Raw genomic sequence first — 19,048 nt, 5'->3', positions numbered from 1 at the left:
TTGAGTAGTTATAAAAACAAAAACCCAACAAACGAAAAACAAAAAAAAGAATTGCTGGAGATAGCTCCCATGGTGAGATATTGCTCCAACTATCCTTTCACACGCTAAAAATTTGTCTTACATCATATATATATATATATTATATATAATATATATATATTATATATATTATATATATATCTAAGGCATTTTAAGACGTCTATAGAATAAAAAATACAGAACTAGAAGAATTTACTATTCACAATATAAAATAGTTTCGGTGATAACAAATGTTATTATTTGATTTGTAAAAAATTAGTGTAAATAATTGTATTTTTCGTATGTATAACAATTTAATTATTCTGATTGTAAAAATGTAGTGTAAAATAATTGTATTTTTGTATGTAATATCTTTAACGGTGTGTTGCGTTTTCAAAAATGATAAGAAAGAAGTAATAAGCTGGAAATAAGAGATTATCTCGATAATGCGTGGAGGCATATGTTGCCACCCTTTGGAGTTGAACAACATATTTCTTCCCTAGTATTTATATTAATTTATTATAATACTTGGCTACTATATCTTATAAGTATATATTTTTTGTTCATAATTTTTCACTGTTGGATAAAGGGATATGTGGTTAGATGATAATGGTTTCTAGGGTTAGTGGTGGTATGTGAATAGTGTGATCTAATGGATGAAATGATTAAAGGAGTTAAATTACAGTCGTAAACGTATGAGTGTAAAAAGATCCTATACTTATTAGAGTATAGTAGCTGAACTCTTAATAAAAAAATTTATTAGTAAAAAATACTATTTAGTTTTATTTACTATCTTAACTAGATTAATAATTAATCCACTAAATTTACTACTTTAACAAATATTGAATTGATTATTGCAGTTATTAGTTATAATTAATAACTATTCAGCTATCTTAAAAAATAAATATTTAGTTGTGTTTATGAATAACAAATATATTATTACATTGCACTAGTTGAATATATGTACAAATACAGTAACAATTATTTTAATTATTGAAATACTCAATATAAATTTATATTTATCAAAATTAACGAATAAAAATTATATTTTATAATTTATATGTATATATTTTATTAAATATCGTGATATTCTTAGTATTTTCTTTTTTATATAATATGTATATATTTTTCGAATTCGGGAATTTAAAATTTAGTATATGTTCTAAACTAAAAGATCAAAATTTATTTCATATTACTTTTATAAATTTTAAAATTAATTTTGATCCACTATAATTAAATTTTATATTAAAGTAGATAATCAATTAAATTTAATTTTGATGCTATATATATTTTAAGTTTTAAAATTTTTAAATTTGATATCCAATTAAATTGAATGTGAATACGATTTAAAATAAAATTCTAATTTTAAATATAATAATCATCATGAATGCCTATTTTATTAACGATGATCATAAACGTCTTCATTTTATTTGACATATGTTTTTATAATAAATTAATCATAACCATTTGTAGGGTTGAATTTGATGTAGATAGCAAATGCCTATTTTTTAACAGATTGATCAAACTGGTTATCTTTTATTTGAGTATTTTGTTTAACAAAATAAATAATTACCCGTTTGTAGGTTATATGTGACATTTTTTTATTATTATTTTTTTCGTCTGTCATTAAGATTTTATATAGTTTTTATATTAATATAGATATAACAATCATGACAAAAATTGAGTAGATATAAATTGCTCTTTTTTTAAGATTGACATAACCGTTATTTTTATTGGAATTTTTAACAAATAGTAATATCCGTTTTGTAGTGAACTTTAATATTTATTTTTGATTCGTCCCGGCATTAAGGATTTTAAAAGCTTTTAATATATGTATAGATTAACCAATCAATAGTTGACAAATTAATTAAATAATTAATTTATTAATCTCTTAATTTTATTAAATTATTAGTTATCAAATTATTATGGTTGTTAATTATCAATGTGATAGTACTCACTGCTTAATTAGATTAACATATAAATCATGTATTTAATTTAATTTATTATTAGCATTTAATAGGTACTCTAACGTATTCATGTATAATTAATTTAATTTAATTAGTTTATCATTATATATTTTAATTAAATTTAATGTTAACTAATTAGTTGAAATTATTATTTTTGAAATCATAATTAGTTACGTACTTTATACAATTTTCACAGTAAATTCATTAAAATAACTTAAATTTTAATATCAGTTAGGAATCTCGCTTGACCGCATTTAAATTAAATAAATTAGAACGGTTTGGTACAAAATTTACAACATTTGATATTTGATGGTTAATTTAAAATAATATATAGTGCAGAGTAGGCTGCTGTGCCGCAACCAATTATACTCCTAATTTATTAACCATACCCTAACCATCTATCAAAATTAATAAAATAATTAGAAACTTAGGTAGCGTTTGGTTGGGGAATAAGGGGGGAATAAGCCCTTTGTTCCGTCCTTTGTATTCCAAAACGCATATGTTTGGCTCCCGAGAACAGTATGTTCACCGAGAATCTGTCGAAATACTGAATAAGGCTGGAGCTGTTCCACCGTTTCCTGTAACAAGCTGTTCCTGATGAGAACAGATTAATTAAAATCTAAATTTAATTTTATGGCAATAAATTATTTAATTAATCTAATTAATATCTTTAAATTATTATTATTATTTGAATAATTAAATATTAAATAATTTATTATTTATAATTTACTTATTAATATTAGATATTTATATTATGTAATGATTAGATAATCGTTATTAATTAATTTCATTAATATTATAACTAATTATTATTATTATTATTATTTATAATTAATTATTAATAATAATTTTTATTTATTTTTAAATAATATTTTTATAGCTTAATTAATTACTATAATATAATTTTAATTTCAAATTATTGAACCGTATTATTCCTCTTGTATCCATCTAATCATCCAAACACTATTTACCTTATTCTCTGGAACAACCCAATTTTCATGCCAAACGCAAAACTTGGTTGTTCCTCTTATACCTGAACTTGTACCTACCCTGCAACTAGCAGTTCTTACTTTTACCCGAACCAACGCGCCATAGGAGTATAAAGACTGCAGTCTTGTAGACGTAATTAAAGATCCCTATTCTTGTAATAGCCATAGTAATTGTATTCTATAGTGCACATAAAATTAGGACATTCAATCTGAAAAACCATAAAGGGTTGAATTTCAAGATTAGAAATTAGGGGGGCTGTCTATACATTTTATCCACACCGCCGAACTGTACCGGCGCTTTTTTTTTTTTTTTTTTTTTTTTTTTTTCTTTAATGATTTAGAGGGCAAGTGAGCAGACTCTCTGATCGCGCCGCGGAGGCTCGGCAACGTAGTGGAAGAGGAGGAGGCGGGGGGAGAGCGCGGCGACAGGGATCGGCCGCGGCGATGTCGCACGAGAGGAAGGTACTCCCCTCGCGCCCACCGCCGAAGACAACAACCTTTGAAGCCTCAATTTCCAAACCTAGATCCCCATTTTCATCCCCCCAAATCGTTTCCCAATCCATCTTCTTCCAATCGCAGAGTTTTTGCGTGAGGATTTGTAGTGATTTGCACCTTAGCTCGTGAGCCAATTTGACGAATCTACTCTCTGACATAACAATGGGGAATTGTGCGAATCCGTAATCTTGATTGGATCGTCGGAATTGAAGCGGAATTTGCTCGTAGATGTTTCTAGACATAACAGTGCCGAATCGAGAGTTTCGAGCGCAGCTACATTGAGTGTTCAATTGATATCTCTGCCATGGCATGCTTCTATTTTGTTTTTGTTTACTTAATAGTCGTGAAGTAGCAAATGCTAATGCATGTTTACGTACTTGTGATATTACTTACAAATTTAGCTTTGTAAGTGATTGATAAGCTTTTCTTTGCGGAATCTACTTCTCTATGAGTGCGATGTGTAGAAATTTTTCAGAAAAATTAAATCTACACTTTTTGGCTACAGCTTTCTCTTGGAGTGCAGAAGTTAGGGTTAGTCAAGAAAAAAGTCCAGAACTTTGGCTGAGCAGGAAGCTCAATTAGGCTTCAGTATCCCACAAATAGAAGTACTGATAGTGAAGGCCCCCATTTTCTGGTTTTTGTTACGAACTGTAATCGATGGGTGATGAAAGCTGGAGAAGTTTATCGGAGCATCAGGGCTGCGACTTTTTTGGCTTTCTACTTCCGCAGCATAACACTAATAGTTAAGATGCAACATTTGTGCTTTTACCATTTTTCGTGATTAATTAGCAACTGCTCCGGTAGATCTAAGCTGAACTGATTTGCCTGCCTGCTTTTCTTGATGCCCCAATATGTAATGTTAGCTTTTGTTTTTATTGTTTGTTTTCATGAATCAATGGAATATTCTAATTGGAGCTTTCATTTAGTGCAAACATGGAATTTTCTCTGGTGTCAAGCGCGCCTGTCAATATAATGTAACACCGACAGTCACAATTAGAGTCACATGGGTTATAATCTACGTAGGTTAAGTACATATCAATTAGTTTTATTTGTCTATATGTTAGCTAAATTTTGTTTACTTAAACTGTGGTAATACATGGAAGTGCCACGGGGTTAGTTTTTATGCACTTTGATACTTTGATTACGCATGTGTTGGAATCTTCTGCTGCTACATTTCTTATAGTATATAATTCTTTTTCTGATTACAAATCAGGAATATTGTATCTTGTGATCTATTATCGATTAGAGTCGTGCTCTTGTTCGATTTGATAGTTGGCATTAGCATCTTTTATTGTCTGTCTTGAGTGTAAAATGCAGTTTCTCAAATTGCCCATCCGGACATTTGTGTGTTTTTAAGTGTTTTTCTTAATGATCATTTGCATGCTTGCAATAGACAAAGGGTTAAAAATCAGGTGTCTTTAATCTGATCATGTTGTCATTGAAAAAGAAACATATATCTTCTCTGTGTAATCATCTTTAATTTCTTAGCTTATAATTGACCTCTTAAACAAATGGTTAAGGTGTAGAATGACTCGCTATTCTTGACTTACATTGTGTGCTATTTGTTTGCAACTCTACTGATATATGACTTCAATATGATATGTTTCTGACAGTGCTGTTCGGCTGTGAGTTTTCCCATTGCTTTTGCTGCCTGCAGGTTTAAGTTTTCTTATTGTCATTGTTGAAACACTTAGGAAAGTTTTTTAGCTGTATGAACGCTTGATAATGTCCATTTGTCAGTTTTATCGACATATACAGTACCGCCACTGTCTGGTAGTCGCAGCAAGGAGCATATTGGTGTGTTTATTATTGTCTCTATTGGCAAAGTATTACTTCTCTGTATCTATTGTAGTTTCGACACAGAAGTAATTACGCTTTCTGAAATTAAATGTCGTCGCATCATATTGTATTATAAAGTGATATCTACTTCAGGGGAACTGTTTTTCTTTGGTCGTGTTCTGTCATTTTTTTTTTTTTTTTTTTACTTTAAGTAGATTTCATACAGTATAATTTCGCTTGCTTGCTGTTTTCTGATTAATTATCTGTCGAGTACAAATTTTTTAGTTATCTTATTTTATATTTGAAAAGCCATGAATTTACTTTATTCTTGCTCTAGGCAGGTTTATGCTGTTGTTGCGCTGCAGCTCCATGGTATGTCTTCTTATACACCAGATTTGTATTCCACAATGTTGCTTTGCCAGGCTAATCCGCTTCTATTGACTATTAACAGGATATTCTATCAATCGTATTTTATTCCCCCCCTTGTTTAACCTTGCCTCAAACATTTATACTCAATTGACCTGCGAATAGTAAGTATTCATGTTTTTGTTTTTATAATTTGGATTTCCTGCCAATCCTTCTTGTGCCTCGAGTTTTTCTTGGGCAAAGATAGACATGGAGGGGTGCATGTTTGGCAATCTGCTAGGATCCGTGGAGGAAGTGTGCGGTTCGTGTGGGTGGTGGTGGAGTTTGCCATCTCTCTACCAACTGTAGGATCTAGACCATCATAGATGATTCTGTCATCACCTTTGCATGTCACCATGAAATCTTCTTCCTTTATTAAGGGCCCGTTTGTTTTGATGTAAGTGGAGTGATGGAACTTAAGTTCCATCACTTCTGTTATTTGTTTTGGTGTAAGTGAAAAATATAATGTAACTCAAGTTATGTTAGAGCTCCACTTCACCTACTCTCGACTTCCTCCTCTAAAGTGCCAAACTCGACTTCCACCACACTCAACCTGCTCTAAAAAATTAATTAAACAGTAAAACCCAAACTCTACTTCCTTTATAATGGGTTAGAATTACCTTATTTATAATAAATTAGGATTACTTTTAAATAATAATAAAAAATTTAATTATATAATAGGTTAAATTTTATAATGGTAAATTTACTACTATATTTAGGAGATAATAGGATCCACTTACTTATATCAAAACAAACAACGGAACTCAAAAAACTAATTTTACCAGCACCAAGTTACATCAAAACAAACAGAAGAAGTCATTGAATTTAACTTTCAGACTGTATGAATTACGTCGAAACAAACAACAAAAAAATAATCACACATCAGGAAAACTCAAACACCACTACACTTGACTTACGTTGGATCTACAGATTCGTCAATCCAAACGCCCCCTTAGTGCACGAAACAGTCATATCGCATTATCATGATTTCTCTTCACGAACATATTATGTTCGTAAGAGCGCCACTAACTCCACCCCGCCATATCGCTTAGAGATATAGTCAAGATAAATCAAATCATCAGTTTTTATACCATTTGTTAATAAGTTCCAAATCCAGTGCAAAACAGAATGAGCTCAAGAATATAAAATATCTAATCAAACCAGTTTATGATAGGTCTAGAACTAATTGGCTTAAGCTTTTAGATTAAATGAGTTTCATTAGACACGCCACATTTTTGGACTGGTGTGGGCCTGGGCTAGGCCCAAAAGTTTCCTAACACGAATTCCGAATGAAAATTAAGTGATCCGATTCAAAGGACTGTGCATCGTAATGTACATTCCAGACCCGCCACGTGTGTAGTGATAATATATTATTCAAAAGAGAATAATTTTTATAAAAATCAATTCAATATATATTACTTCGTAGCCAGTGGTTCTAATAAAAGATTTCTTATCTTGTGTTCCATTTTTTTTCACTGATTAAAAATAAAACAGCAATTAATTTACAAAAATTAGTGATTAAATGTTTCTCAAGCTTCTACTTAAAAGTTAAAGCAGCAATTAATTTACTACAAAAGAATAAATAGAATATTTCCAATCAAAGTTCATCGATCTCTAATTGGGCAGAGCGCACTCGGGCGGGAATCCGTACCCGAACCGCTTTGTGTCCGTGCAGTAGTCGTAGAGCAGGTAGTTCATCCGGACCCAACTTAGTGTCATCCAGCTCCACCAGTCCAGCTCCTGCTGCATCCATTTCGTGTCGCCGCACGCCGGGTAATCTCCCGTCCATACGCACGCGTTCGCCCTGAAGTTTCTGTACGACGCCACGAAGGGAGCCTTCGACCAGTCCGTCTTGATCCGCCCGCCCTGCGTCGCCCAGTCGTCGGCGTCCCAGATGCTCGCGAAGGCCCTCACCGGCTGGTTCTTCGGGAACGGCACGCCGTACGCCTCATAGTTCTTGAACACTCGAATCGGAGTGTCGTCGACGAATAGGCTGAGCAAGAACAGGTGAACAAATTATTAATTATGCTTTTAAAATAACTAGTAGAAAGTGCGTGTGCAAAACATGCTAAAATAAGATTTCTTTTTTGTGAATTTCGATTTAGTTTGATTGTATGTGTAAAATTAATGAATCTTATTAGAATAATTACATTGTTTTTTTTTTTTTGAGAAATAGAAAATTACATTGTTTGACAGAAAAAAATAGGGATTCATAGTACACAAATTTGTTAAGTCTGGCTTATCAGATAAATAAGGTGTTAGGGCGTGTTTGGTTCGAAGTCAAAATCGGAATTAGAATCGGAATTGAAATAAGCTGGAATCAGAATTGGAATGACTCATTACCTAATTCTGTTTGGTTCATCACCTGAATCGGAATAGGAATAAATCATTCCCATTATCGGTGTTTGGTTCAGGAAATATAAAAAATGTAATCAAATCAATATACTAATTTTATCTTTATAATATATTAATCCAAATTCAAATTAAAAATTAAAAATTAAAAATTTACATCAAAATTTTTAAATAATGTCAAAATTTTAAATCTATTTTTTTTAAAAAAATTAAACTTTAAAGTTGAGTGGATAATTCAAAATATGAAACTAAATTTTGATTTATTCAAATTCAAACTTAAAATTACAATTTAAATTTTAATTTGAATCCATAAATTTAATTTAAGTTTTAAATAAAATTTGAATAAAACTTTATATAAATTAAAATTTAATTTAAATTCAAATTCGTAAGTTAAATTCGAAATACTTGATTAAATTTTAATTTTTAATTCAAGTTGAAATTAAAATTTAAAATTAAAAATTTAATTTCTAAATTTAAATTCATATTTTAATTAAAAAAGTTGAAATAATAAATTTAATCCGAATAAATATTCATTCCGTCCGGATTCAACGGTAGAAAAAGAGGTGATTGGGGGATTCCCATTCCACTCGGGAATCGGAATCGGACTGAGACTCCCGCATACCAAACACCCACAAACAGATTCGTCCATTCCGATTTCGATTTCAGAGTGAAAAAAAAGCGAACCAAACACGTGTCAAAATAGTTTGATATGTTTGAAACTCAAAAGTTAAATCAAAAATTAAGTACAGAGTATTTTTTTAATCTTGGAAAAAACGAAAGAAAAGTTTCCAGTCAGATTCTATTCTTTTGTACCATATAAAACGATCTAATCTGACGTAAAAAATATTTAAATTTAATTATTATTACTAGAGTTCTTAGTTCTTATATTTTCAATCATAATTTTGTTTTTTCATTCGATATTGTTGGACTATTGAGATGTCACGGTTGCTTATTAAAAAAATATGCCCTAATTCTGCAGTTTTGTATTTAGAATAATAGTAAGCAGTACTCACATGATGTTTAATGGATTCCACAGTATGGAATAGGTGTGAAAATCCTGTGTGGGATCAAACCACAAGTAGAACTGCTGCTCCTTGCCTCCCTTCCCATGGCTGAATATATTGGTGTGAAGAATGTAAGGCTCTCCGCTAACATTGCCGAGGAACTCGAAGTCGACCTCGTCGTGCGTCGCTCCTCCAGAGCATATCTACTATGACATCAATCCGAATCATCGAACTAATAACATTCAATTTTATTTGATGTCAAAGTTTAATTACCAACTGAAGAAGATGTTTGAAATGAATATATATATACTGAGCTTCAGAAATTTTAATGTCACTGTTATATATTTCGTTTCTTTTTATTTCACCAAATTCGGAAAATAATTATCAAACTTTGTTAGAGTTCGACTGGTTTTTATTATATTAACTGTAAAATATTTCACGAAATAACAAAATGCTCCATTAAATCACAACATATTTGTGAGAATAGTTTGAGGCCATCTGAAAAGGACACGCTTAAATCAAAAATAGCACAAGATCAGATTTTACAATTTACAATTTTTACACTTCAAGATACCTATTTTATATATGCACTAAAAGATAGAAAATCTCTTATAAATATTTATTATACACCTTACCGTCAGTCTAATAAACATATCTATTTTGCTCTCTTACAATTATAAATATTTTGTAGCATTTAATGCAGCACAATCACTATTCTATCATTATTCTGTATATAAATTCTATGGTGGAGTCGAGTAACTTACTGAAATACTCAGATGTCTATTATCCTCTTAGAAATAATGGGAATGCATAAAAAATTTTATTTTCTCAAATTAGGTAACTTAATTGAAGAGATACTCTACTACCTACAAATAAACATTTTTTTTATTCATCAAATGGATATATATCAATAATTATGCAATTATACTACAAAATGTGTGAACAGAACTGTCACGAAATAATAACAATGTGAGATTAAGTGCTATAATTATACATTTCGAGAAAGTAAAATAATTCCTCCTTAAAAATAGAAAAGTAAAATATAAAAGGGATAGTATTTATTAGGAGATTTTTTGCATTTTAGCTACCAGATAATTAATGTCCATAAGATGTTTTATTTGTACACAACAAAAGATAGTTAATGTACATCTTGCACCCTGCGTTATAGAGTTCACAAAAATTTAAATAATTTTTAGCAAAAAAAATAAAAAATTAATGGTGTGCTAGTAGTGTTGCTCAAATATATATCTATTAATTATTATCTTTTCACCAAAGAAGAAGAACTCACATAGAAGGAGGTGATGGTGCCGGCGGAGCCGCCCGCGACGAGCTTGATCTGCAGATCGACCCTCCCAAACAGGAACCGGTTCTTGGACTCGATCCGCGAGCCCGACCGCTGGTCGAGAGAGAGCTCGAGGAGCCGGCCGCCGTCGAGGATCCTCGCGTTCTCACGGCCCCACACTACGTCGAAGTCCCGGGTGAAGTCGTTGCCCCGAACGCCGACTACAATAGAGCCGCCTAATATTAAGGTGAAAGCTAAGCACAGAAAAGAAGAAGATGACATGTTTGCGCCTTGAATTTTGGGAGTGATTGGTGTTGTGTGAGGAAAAAGATCGATGATGATGTGAGTGATGGTAGTGATGGTATAAACTATAAACAGAGAAGGGGTCTATATAGCTGAGAAGTTGACTTCGAATGTTTGGGGAGGGGTAGTAGTGCTTGGCATGATCCGATTATCTACGCGTGGCCATTGTTTGGTACAGTAGTCGACGTTATTGTGGCCAACTATTTCTCGATTGTTTCTTTTTTTAAGAGACAGATAGTACGCTACCCGCTTTGTTTATTTTAGTTAGAAATAAATTTAGCTGGAAATGTGAATCAACTAGGATTCGAACTTGGGTCTTGGGTACCAACCACCAAATTCTTTGCCGCTTGCTCTAGGGACGGTCGGTAACTATTTCCCGACTGTTACAATCCAGTTCTTGATAGTAGATATATATATATATATTTTAAGGAAAAACTTCAAATATTATCCCTATATTTTTTAATTTTTTTACTTTAGTACTCTGTGGATAAAAATGCATCAACTTAGTACTCTGTGATTTAATTTTCTCTTTATATTAAATATTGCACTAATTTTTTTCGTTAAATCAATGGCAAAGTTAAAACTAAAGGGTACTAAAAAGAATATTCAATAAATCTAGGCGGGTATCTGAAGTTTTTTATATAGTTTAACGAAATATTAACGGAGGAGCTCATGATTAAAAAAAAAAAAAAAAAAAAAAAANTATAAATCACTTTAGTAGTTTAGGTCTTTATTTTGAAATTTCTATAATTAGATTTTAGTTTGTGTAAGAATCCATCTTGGCGATAATCTCTATTAAAGAGTGCACATCTTACACTATTTTTTAGCTTTAAAAATACATTTTAAATTGGTTAAATTATAGAAAATCTCTTTGTCAATATCCGATTTTTCACTTTTCTCCCATTTCATTTAAAAACCTATACTTTACACTCTTTAAAAAATAAAAAATGTTCACAATACAGTATGCTGTGACAAAATGACAAAATTATCCTTCATCTTCTTCGAGGTGGGTGTGAATGGAAAGACATGGACAAGGGCGAAGGTGAGGCGTCAGAAGCGGACGAGGGCGTGTGTGCGGACATAGACAGAGAGGTGGGCGAGGGCGAGGCTGCGCAGCGGAGATCAGTGAGGCGGTGCAGCCGAGGATGAGGAAGGAGGAGGATTTCAGGTATATTTTCGATATAAAAAATAGAATATAAATAGAACTCTAAAGGAACACTGGCGACGGGGGTCAAAGTGAACATTTTTCAATTTTTAAAGGGACAAAGTGTAGATTTTTGAATGATAGGAAGAAAATAAAAAAAGCAGGTATTGACAGAAAAAATTCCTGTAATTTATCCTTTCAAATTTTTAGCATTTAAAAAAGTTAATAAACGACTGAGTAAATCTAGGTCTATGAGAGACTTAGGTCTGAGCCTTACACTTAAAAAGTTGTAGGTGTATAAGTAGAAGTGTCTATTTACGAAAGGGTAAATGGCACCATCAGTATTTGAAATTTCGACTAAGTTTTATTTTGTTCCTCAAATTTTCATTTTCAACATTAATGTGATTCCTAAACAAGTAAAAAGGGTTTCACTTTATTCCCTACATATATTTGCAATTAGAAAGCAAACAATTGCTTACGTGCAGTGCATATATATATAAACAATTATTTATATATTGATTATTTATTTTTTAATTAATATTTCGACCATACCAACCATCTAAGCAAAAAGGATGAGAAACATGAAGCATTGATAAATTTATAGTGTACGAACATTGATATGAATATAGGTGAATGCAATGCTATTTTACTTTTATGTAAGGGTTAAAACGATGCATTAATTGTTAATAGTTTAGGAACTGAATTAAATATTATTACAAGCTCGATCGGAGTCTCAAATGTTGAAATTAATTAAAAGTCGGAGAATCAAAATGAAAGTTCAGAGGATTATATTGCAATTTATCCATTTATTAAAGATAAAAATGTACGAGGACTCCCTTGTTTAATAAGCATCTGAAACGACTCCTTCAAATATATGTTTTTAGATTAGTATATTTTTAAATATTACTCTTTTGTAAATTAAGTCATTTTTATCAACTAATCAAATTAGAAATTTTATCAATTTCGTAAGCGACATGATAAGATTTACATTTATATATGTGAGTATATAAAACTAGAACAGTTTACTACTAATTTATTCTTTCTACTATATTATAGGAGGATTTGGGAGGACCAAAGGTGACACGTGTCCTCCAAACACTTCTTTACTCTCTCTCCCTCTATATATACTAGTGCAAGACCCGCGCGATGCAGCGGGTAGATAATAGAAGTAAAATTTAAAAATTTTAATAAATTTTATATTTACGATTTATTGATATATAGAAAGCTATAACATATTAAGTACAGTTAATTTGTATGACTAAATTTACATAGTAAGCAGAGGCCCCCGCGCGGACCGACTCAGCGAGCACTTATATAGGTCGCGGCTCAGCTTCGCAGAACGATGCTTCTTGAAGGAGACAATGTTCTTCAGAGGCGCTTCTTCTTCTTCTTCTTCTTCTTCTTCTTTGTTAACACAATGAGAGAAAGAGAGAGATGAGTGCAGAGTAGGAGATTAGATGATGATATTTTTTTATGGTGCATGTAAAAGAGTTACAAAAGAGAGGGGGTAGGAGATTAATTAATGGAGGAGGGGAATGGTGCATGTAAAAGAATTACAAAAGAGAGGGAGTGGGAGATTAATGGAGGAGGAAAGTAGTTAAAGTTATAAAATAGAATCTTAATATGGTGCATGTAATTAAATATTGCATGAAATTAGAGTAGTGGTGAGGTGAGTTAGGCGTTAAGAAAAGAAAAAGGCGGTTTGATTTAAAGTTGCGTTTAAAGTTACATATAATTAAATGTTGTAACTTACATATAATTAGAGGAGTGGGGAGGTGAAGAATTGAAAGTTGAAAAGAGGAGAAGGTGGTTTGATTTAAAGTTGGCCATGAGAAGTAAGAATAATATACCACGTGGCAAAAAGTATTGTGGCTTCATATAGGTTTATAGATAATAATATATATATATATATATATATAATATAAAATTTTAAATTTTGCTATCAAATTAAAATTTTTGACACTTTCAAGTTTTAAATTTCAAATTTTAATTTTAACTTATAATATTTATTTTCAAATTTTAAACTTCAAAATTTAAAATTTTAAATCTCTAAACTCAATGAATTAATTAATAATTAATTAAATATATTATATTTAATTAATTTTGTTAATAATATGCGTAATAAATCACGTAATAAAATCTAACCTGATAGATGCAATTTAAATCACGTAAAATATCGCTGTATAAAAAAATACAGAATTTAAATTTCAAGACTAAAATTTTATAAATATATAGTGTATATGCGTATATATATAATTAATTTTATTAAATAATTTTTTCTACAATTTTATTTTCCTTCTATTTATTAATTTTTTAAAATTATTTTGATAGATTTATCTCAAATTTTTTCATATAAATTTTTATAAAATAAGTTGTTGTATAAATTTACTTTGCGCGTATACCAATTTTATTGACTTTTATTTAAATAAATTTAACTATTAAATTATTTGTATATAACTTTTATTTAATTAATAATTAGACTTATAAAATAATATAAAAATATTTTAAAAAAGTAAAATTTATTATAAAAATATTTTTATATCCACAGCATCGCGCAGGTTTTTTACTAGTAGTTAATAAATGTAATGATTTTCTCAAAAGAAACCTTAAAGAAATGTTTAAATAAATAAGCGGACACTTAGAAGTTAATATTAGGGCTGGCAAATGAGCGAGCCAGCTCGTGTTCGACTTGTGTTCGGCTCGATATTTGGCTCGCTCGAGCTCGGCTTGAATTAATTTCAAGCAAACTTGAGCTTAAATTTAGGCTCGAAATTAATTTCAAGCCGAGCTTGAGTATTACTCGGCTCGCTCGAATTAAGCTCGAAAAACTCGAAATATATATATAGAGAGAGAGAGAGTTGAGCTAGGATACTATCAATAGCAAACGGGCTCCGTTGCCGCCCATTTGTTTTCGATGATAGAGCCTCCAAATCGACGATCGGCACCGTTGAACATGATCTACATCATTTGAAGTGTTTAGAAATCAAACTTCAAATCTTTTCGACATCATTTGCCTAATGATCAAAGTATTTCAAAATTTATAATTTTAATGGTCGATATGAGGCGTTTTCTCATTTAACGGCTTAAAGATATCCAAATCAATTAAATTTTTGCTAGAAAATACTTTAAACTATTTAAAACTAGATCTATACTCTTGATCTTGATTACAAGACTTCTATTATCATTTTTTAAAAAATATTCATTTTCAGCCATTCAATTTTTTGTCCACTCAATAGATAAGAAAACAATATCGGAAATGTATGAAATTTGATTTCTAAACACTTCAAGTAGTATAGATCATGCTCAATGATGTCGATCGTCGATTTGGAAGCTCCATCATCGAAAACAAATGGATGGCAACGGAGTTCGTTTGCTATCGATAGTATTCTAGCTCAACTATATATATATAGTCCGCTACTCTTATGAGTACGATCGCCTTTGTACTCATAAGTCGTTTTCGATGATATAGCTTCCGAATCGACGATCCATACCGTTAAATATTTTCTAGAGCATTTAAAACTTCNCGTATCTGTGGAAATTTACACAGGATATATATATGCTTTCCAAATAATATATGTATTTATAGTGCTTGTTTGGTCAGATTGGAGGTAGAATAACTTTTACATCCTTCCAAATGCTTTTCACTTAAGCCTAAATAGAAACTTCAATTCTATCATTTGGGCTTAAAAGTTTATCTTGGCCTTTTACCTTCACTAAAGAACCTAGCTATATATATACGTTATATATTTGACTTTGCTTTCCATATACAGAGAGAGAGAGAGAGAGAGTTGAGCTGGAATGCTATCGGTAGCAAACGGGCTCCGTTGCCACATATTTGTTTTCGATGATGGGGCATTTAAATTGATGATCGGCACCGTTTAACATGATCTATATCACTTGAAGTATCTAGAAATCAAATTTCAAATTTTTTCGACATCATTGACCTAATGATCAAAGGGTTTCAAAGTTTGTAATTTTAATAGTCGATATAAGGCATTTTCTCGTTTAACGGTGTAAAGCTATCCAAATCAATTAAATTCTTGTTAGAAAATTATTTAAACTATTTAGAACAAGATCTATATTCTCGATCTTGATTACAAAATTCCTATCATCATTTTCTAGAGGATATTCATTTTCAGCCGTTCATTTTTACGCCCACTTGATGAACAAGAAAACAATATCGAAAAAGCATGAAATTTGATTTATATATACTTCAAGTGGTATAGATCATTTTCAACAGTACCGATCGTCGATTTGGAGGCTCCATCATTGAAAACAAATGGGTGGCAACGGAGCCCGTTTGCTACCGATAATATTCCAGCTCAATTCTCTCTCTCTCTCTCTCTCTCTATATATATATATATATATATATAGAGTTGAGCTGGAATACTATCGATAGCAAACCGGCACTTTTGCCACCTATTTGTTTTCGATAATGGAGCCGCCAAATTGATGATCGGCACCGTTAAACATGATCTATACCATTTGAAGTATTTAGAAATTAAATTTCATACATTTTCGATATTGCTGTCTTATCCATCGAGTGGACACAAAAATGAACGGCTGAAAATAAATATTCTTAAAAAAATGATGATAGGAGTCTTGTAATCAAGATCAAGAGTATAGATCTTGTTTTAAATAGTTTAAATAATTTTCTAACAAAAATTCAATTGATTTGGATATCTTTACGCTGTTAAACGAGAAAACGCCTCATATCGACCATTAAAATTACAAATTTTGAAACTCTTTGATCATTAGGCAAATAATGTCGAAAAGATTTGAAATTTGATTTTTAAATACTTCAAGTAGTATAGAATGCTATCGATAGCAAACCGGCACTTTTGCCACCCATTTGTTTTCGATGATGGAGCCTCCAAATCGACGATCGGCACCGTTGAACATGATCTATACCATTTGAAGTATTTAGAAATTAAATTTCATACATTTTAGATATTGCTCTCTTATCCATCGAGTGGACACAAAAATGAACGGCTGAAAATGAGTATTCTTAAAAAAATGATGATAGGAGTCTTGTAATCAAGATCAAGAGTATAGATCTTGTTTTAAATAGTTTAAAGAATTTTCTAACAAAAATTCAATTGATTTGGATATCTTTACGCCGTTAAACGAGAAAACGTCTCATATCGACCATTAAAATTACAAATTTTGAAACCCTTTGATCATGAGGCAAATAATGTCGAAAAAATTTGAAATTTTATTTCTAAATACTTCAAGTAGTATAGATCATGTTCAACGGTACTGATCGTCGATTTGGAGGCTCCATCATCGAAAACAAATGGGTGGCAAAAGTGCCGGTTTGCTATCGATAGCATTCTAGCTCAACTCTATATATATATATATATATAGATATATATAGATATAGAGTTCGGCTACTATACTCTTATGAGTACAGATCTTTTTATACTCATAAGTTTTTGGCCGTTAGATCTACCCCTTTGACCATTTCTATCCGTTAGATTATAATATTCAACCAAATACCCACTCAACCGTAGGGAACCACTATCATCATAATCGGAGATCACTATCATCCTAATCGTACATCCCTTCATCCAACGGCGAAAAATTTATGAGTGCAAATGGATTAATACTCATAAGAGTATAGTAGCCTTAGTCTCTCTCTCTCTCTCTCTCTCTCTCTCTCTCTCTCTCTCTCTCTCTCTATATATATATATATATATATATATATATATAGTCCAGCTAATATACTATCTATACTATCTATAGTACTAAGCGCTTTGTACTATTGAGTTTTTTGCCGTTAGATCTGCCTATATACATATATAGAGTCCGACTATTATACTATCGATAGTTCCAAGTATTTGGTGCTATCGAGCTTTCTGCTGTTAAATCTATCCCTTTAGTCATTTTCATCCGTTAGACCATAATATTCAACTAGCCACCCACTCAACCCTAGTGGACTACTATCATTCTAACCGCACATCTTTTCATCTAAGGGCCGAAACCTAATAGCAAGCGGTTTCTGCTATTAATAGTATAGTAGCCTAATTCTCTATATATATACTCGGGCTACTATACTCTTATAAGTATAAATTCAGCCGTTGGATGTGCGATTAGAATGATAGTAGTCTCCTAAAATTGAGTGGGTGGTTGGTTGAATAGTATGATTTAACGGATGAAAATGGTCAAAAGAATAGATCTAATTGCTCTCTTTCTCTCTTTTCCACTTCCTCGCAGAGTCGCTTTTCCTAATTTTTTTAGTATTATATTATCGTATTTCATGCATTTATTTTATATGTTAAACTATTAGATATTTTTTATATCAAATTTTAGATAATATTTTGTAAAAATTAAAGTATAAATTGCATGATGTTAAGAATTTCAAGCAGCTCGTTTAGTGCTCGAGCTCGCTCGACTCGAAGTTAGGCTCGCTCAAGCTCGGCTTGAATTAATTTCAAGCCAAGCTTGAACTGAGGTAAGCTCGCTCGAGCTTGGCTTGTTTCCACCCCTAGTTAATATATGTGTAAGTTTGATTTTGTTGTTATAAAACTTTCCTATTTTTAGTTTTAATTAAATAATAGATATACATACCACTAAAGTATCATACTACGGAGCAAAGAAAAAAAAAAAAGAAAAATTAAAGGCCATTTGAATTACGCAGAGTTAAAAAAAAAAAAATTCACTGAACAAGTTCGTGCATTCAAAAAATCCTTTAATATATTTAAAACACGTTGATTAATTCCAACTTATATGATTCATTTATGTTTCTGGTCAGAGTACAAGATGCCTTGTTTCTTTTTCTTTCTTTTTTTTTTCTTTTTTCCTTTTTCCATATTTTCTGTGTTTGTTCTTGGAGCAGTATCTTTTGTAATCCGTGTTATTAACATAGTTTAATATTAAGCAATTCTAGCATATTACATATACATTATTATTACCACAACTATATATTCAACGTTTGCAAGGATTTGGACCATCCTGTAAATTACTTTGTGGATGTCCACTTCCAAACAAATTCTTCTGGAAGCTTCAAATGAATCACGCAACAAGAAGAAATGGATATATAGAGAGAGAGAGAGAGAGAGAGAGAGAGTCAGGCCCATACTTTTATGAGTATGGGCTCCTTTATACTCATAAGTTTTCGGCCCTGAGATTTATTCTATTAATTTTTTTGATCCGTTAGAACATACTATTTAACCAACTACCCACTCAACCCTAGGGGACGACTATCATTTTAAGTGGAGACCACCATCATTTTAACCACACATCCCATCAATCAACGGTTAAAAATTTATGAGTACAAGAGGGTCTACATATATATATATATATATATA

At 31.2% G+C, this 19,048-nt stretch overlaps 1 protein-coding gene across 1 annotated transcript; it reads right to left on the bottom strand.

Moving 5' to 3' along the window:
- On the bottom strand, window positions 7,113-10,626 carry LOC109711913 (xyloglucan endotransglucosylase/hydrolase protein 24-like). The gene is made up of 3 exons (XM_020235280.1): window positions 10,298-10,626; window positions 9,019-9,212; window positions 7,113-7,646 (listed from the first exon to the last, which is right to left on the bottom strand). The coding sequence occupies exons 1-3, from the start codon at window positions 10,571-10,573 to the stop codon at window positions 7,268-7,270; spliced, it is 849 nt and encodes a 282-aa protein (XP_020090869.1). The 5' UTR covers window positions 10,574-10,626; the 3' UTR covers window positions 7,113-7,267.

The sequence above is a fragment of the Ananas comosus genome, linkage group 6 (genome assembly GCF_001540865.1).
Source record: "Ananas comosus cultivar F153 linkage group 6, ASM154086v1, whole genome shotgun sequence".
Taxonomy (NCBI): domain Eukaryota; kingdom Viridiplantae; phylum Streptophyta; class Magnoliopsida; order Poales; family Bromeliaceae; genus Ananas; species Ananas comosus.
The sequence above is the reverse complement of the archived record's forward strand: the minus strand, read 5'-3'. Positions and strand labels throughout refer to the sequence as shown.

Coding starts and splice junctions, on each gene's coding strand:
- LOC109711913 (XM_020235280.1), bottom strand. CDS start 10,573: ATGTCATCTTCTTCTTTTCTGTGCTTAGCTTTCACCTTAATATTAGGC. Junction 9,213..10,297: donor GCACCATCACCTCCTTCTAT/GTGAGTTCTTCT, acceptor ATGTCATAGTAG/ATATGCTCTGGAGGAGCGAC. Junction 7,647..9,018: donor TGGAATCCATTAAACATCAT/GTGAGTACTGCT, acceptor GTTCTTGCTCAG/CCTATTCGTCGACGACACTC.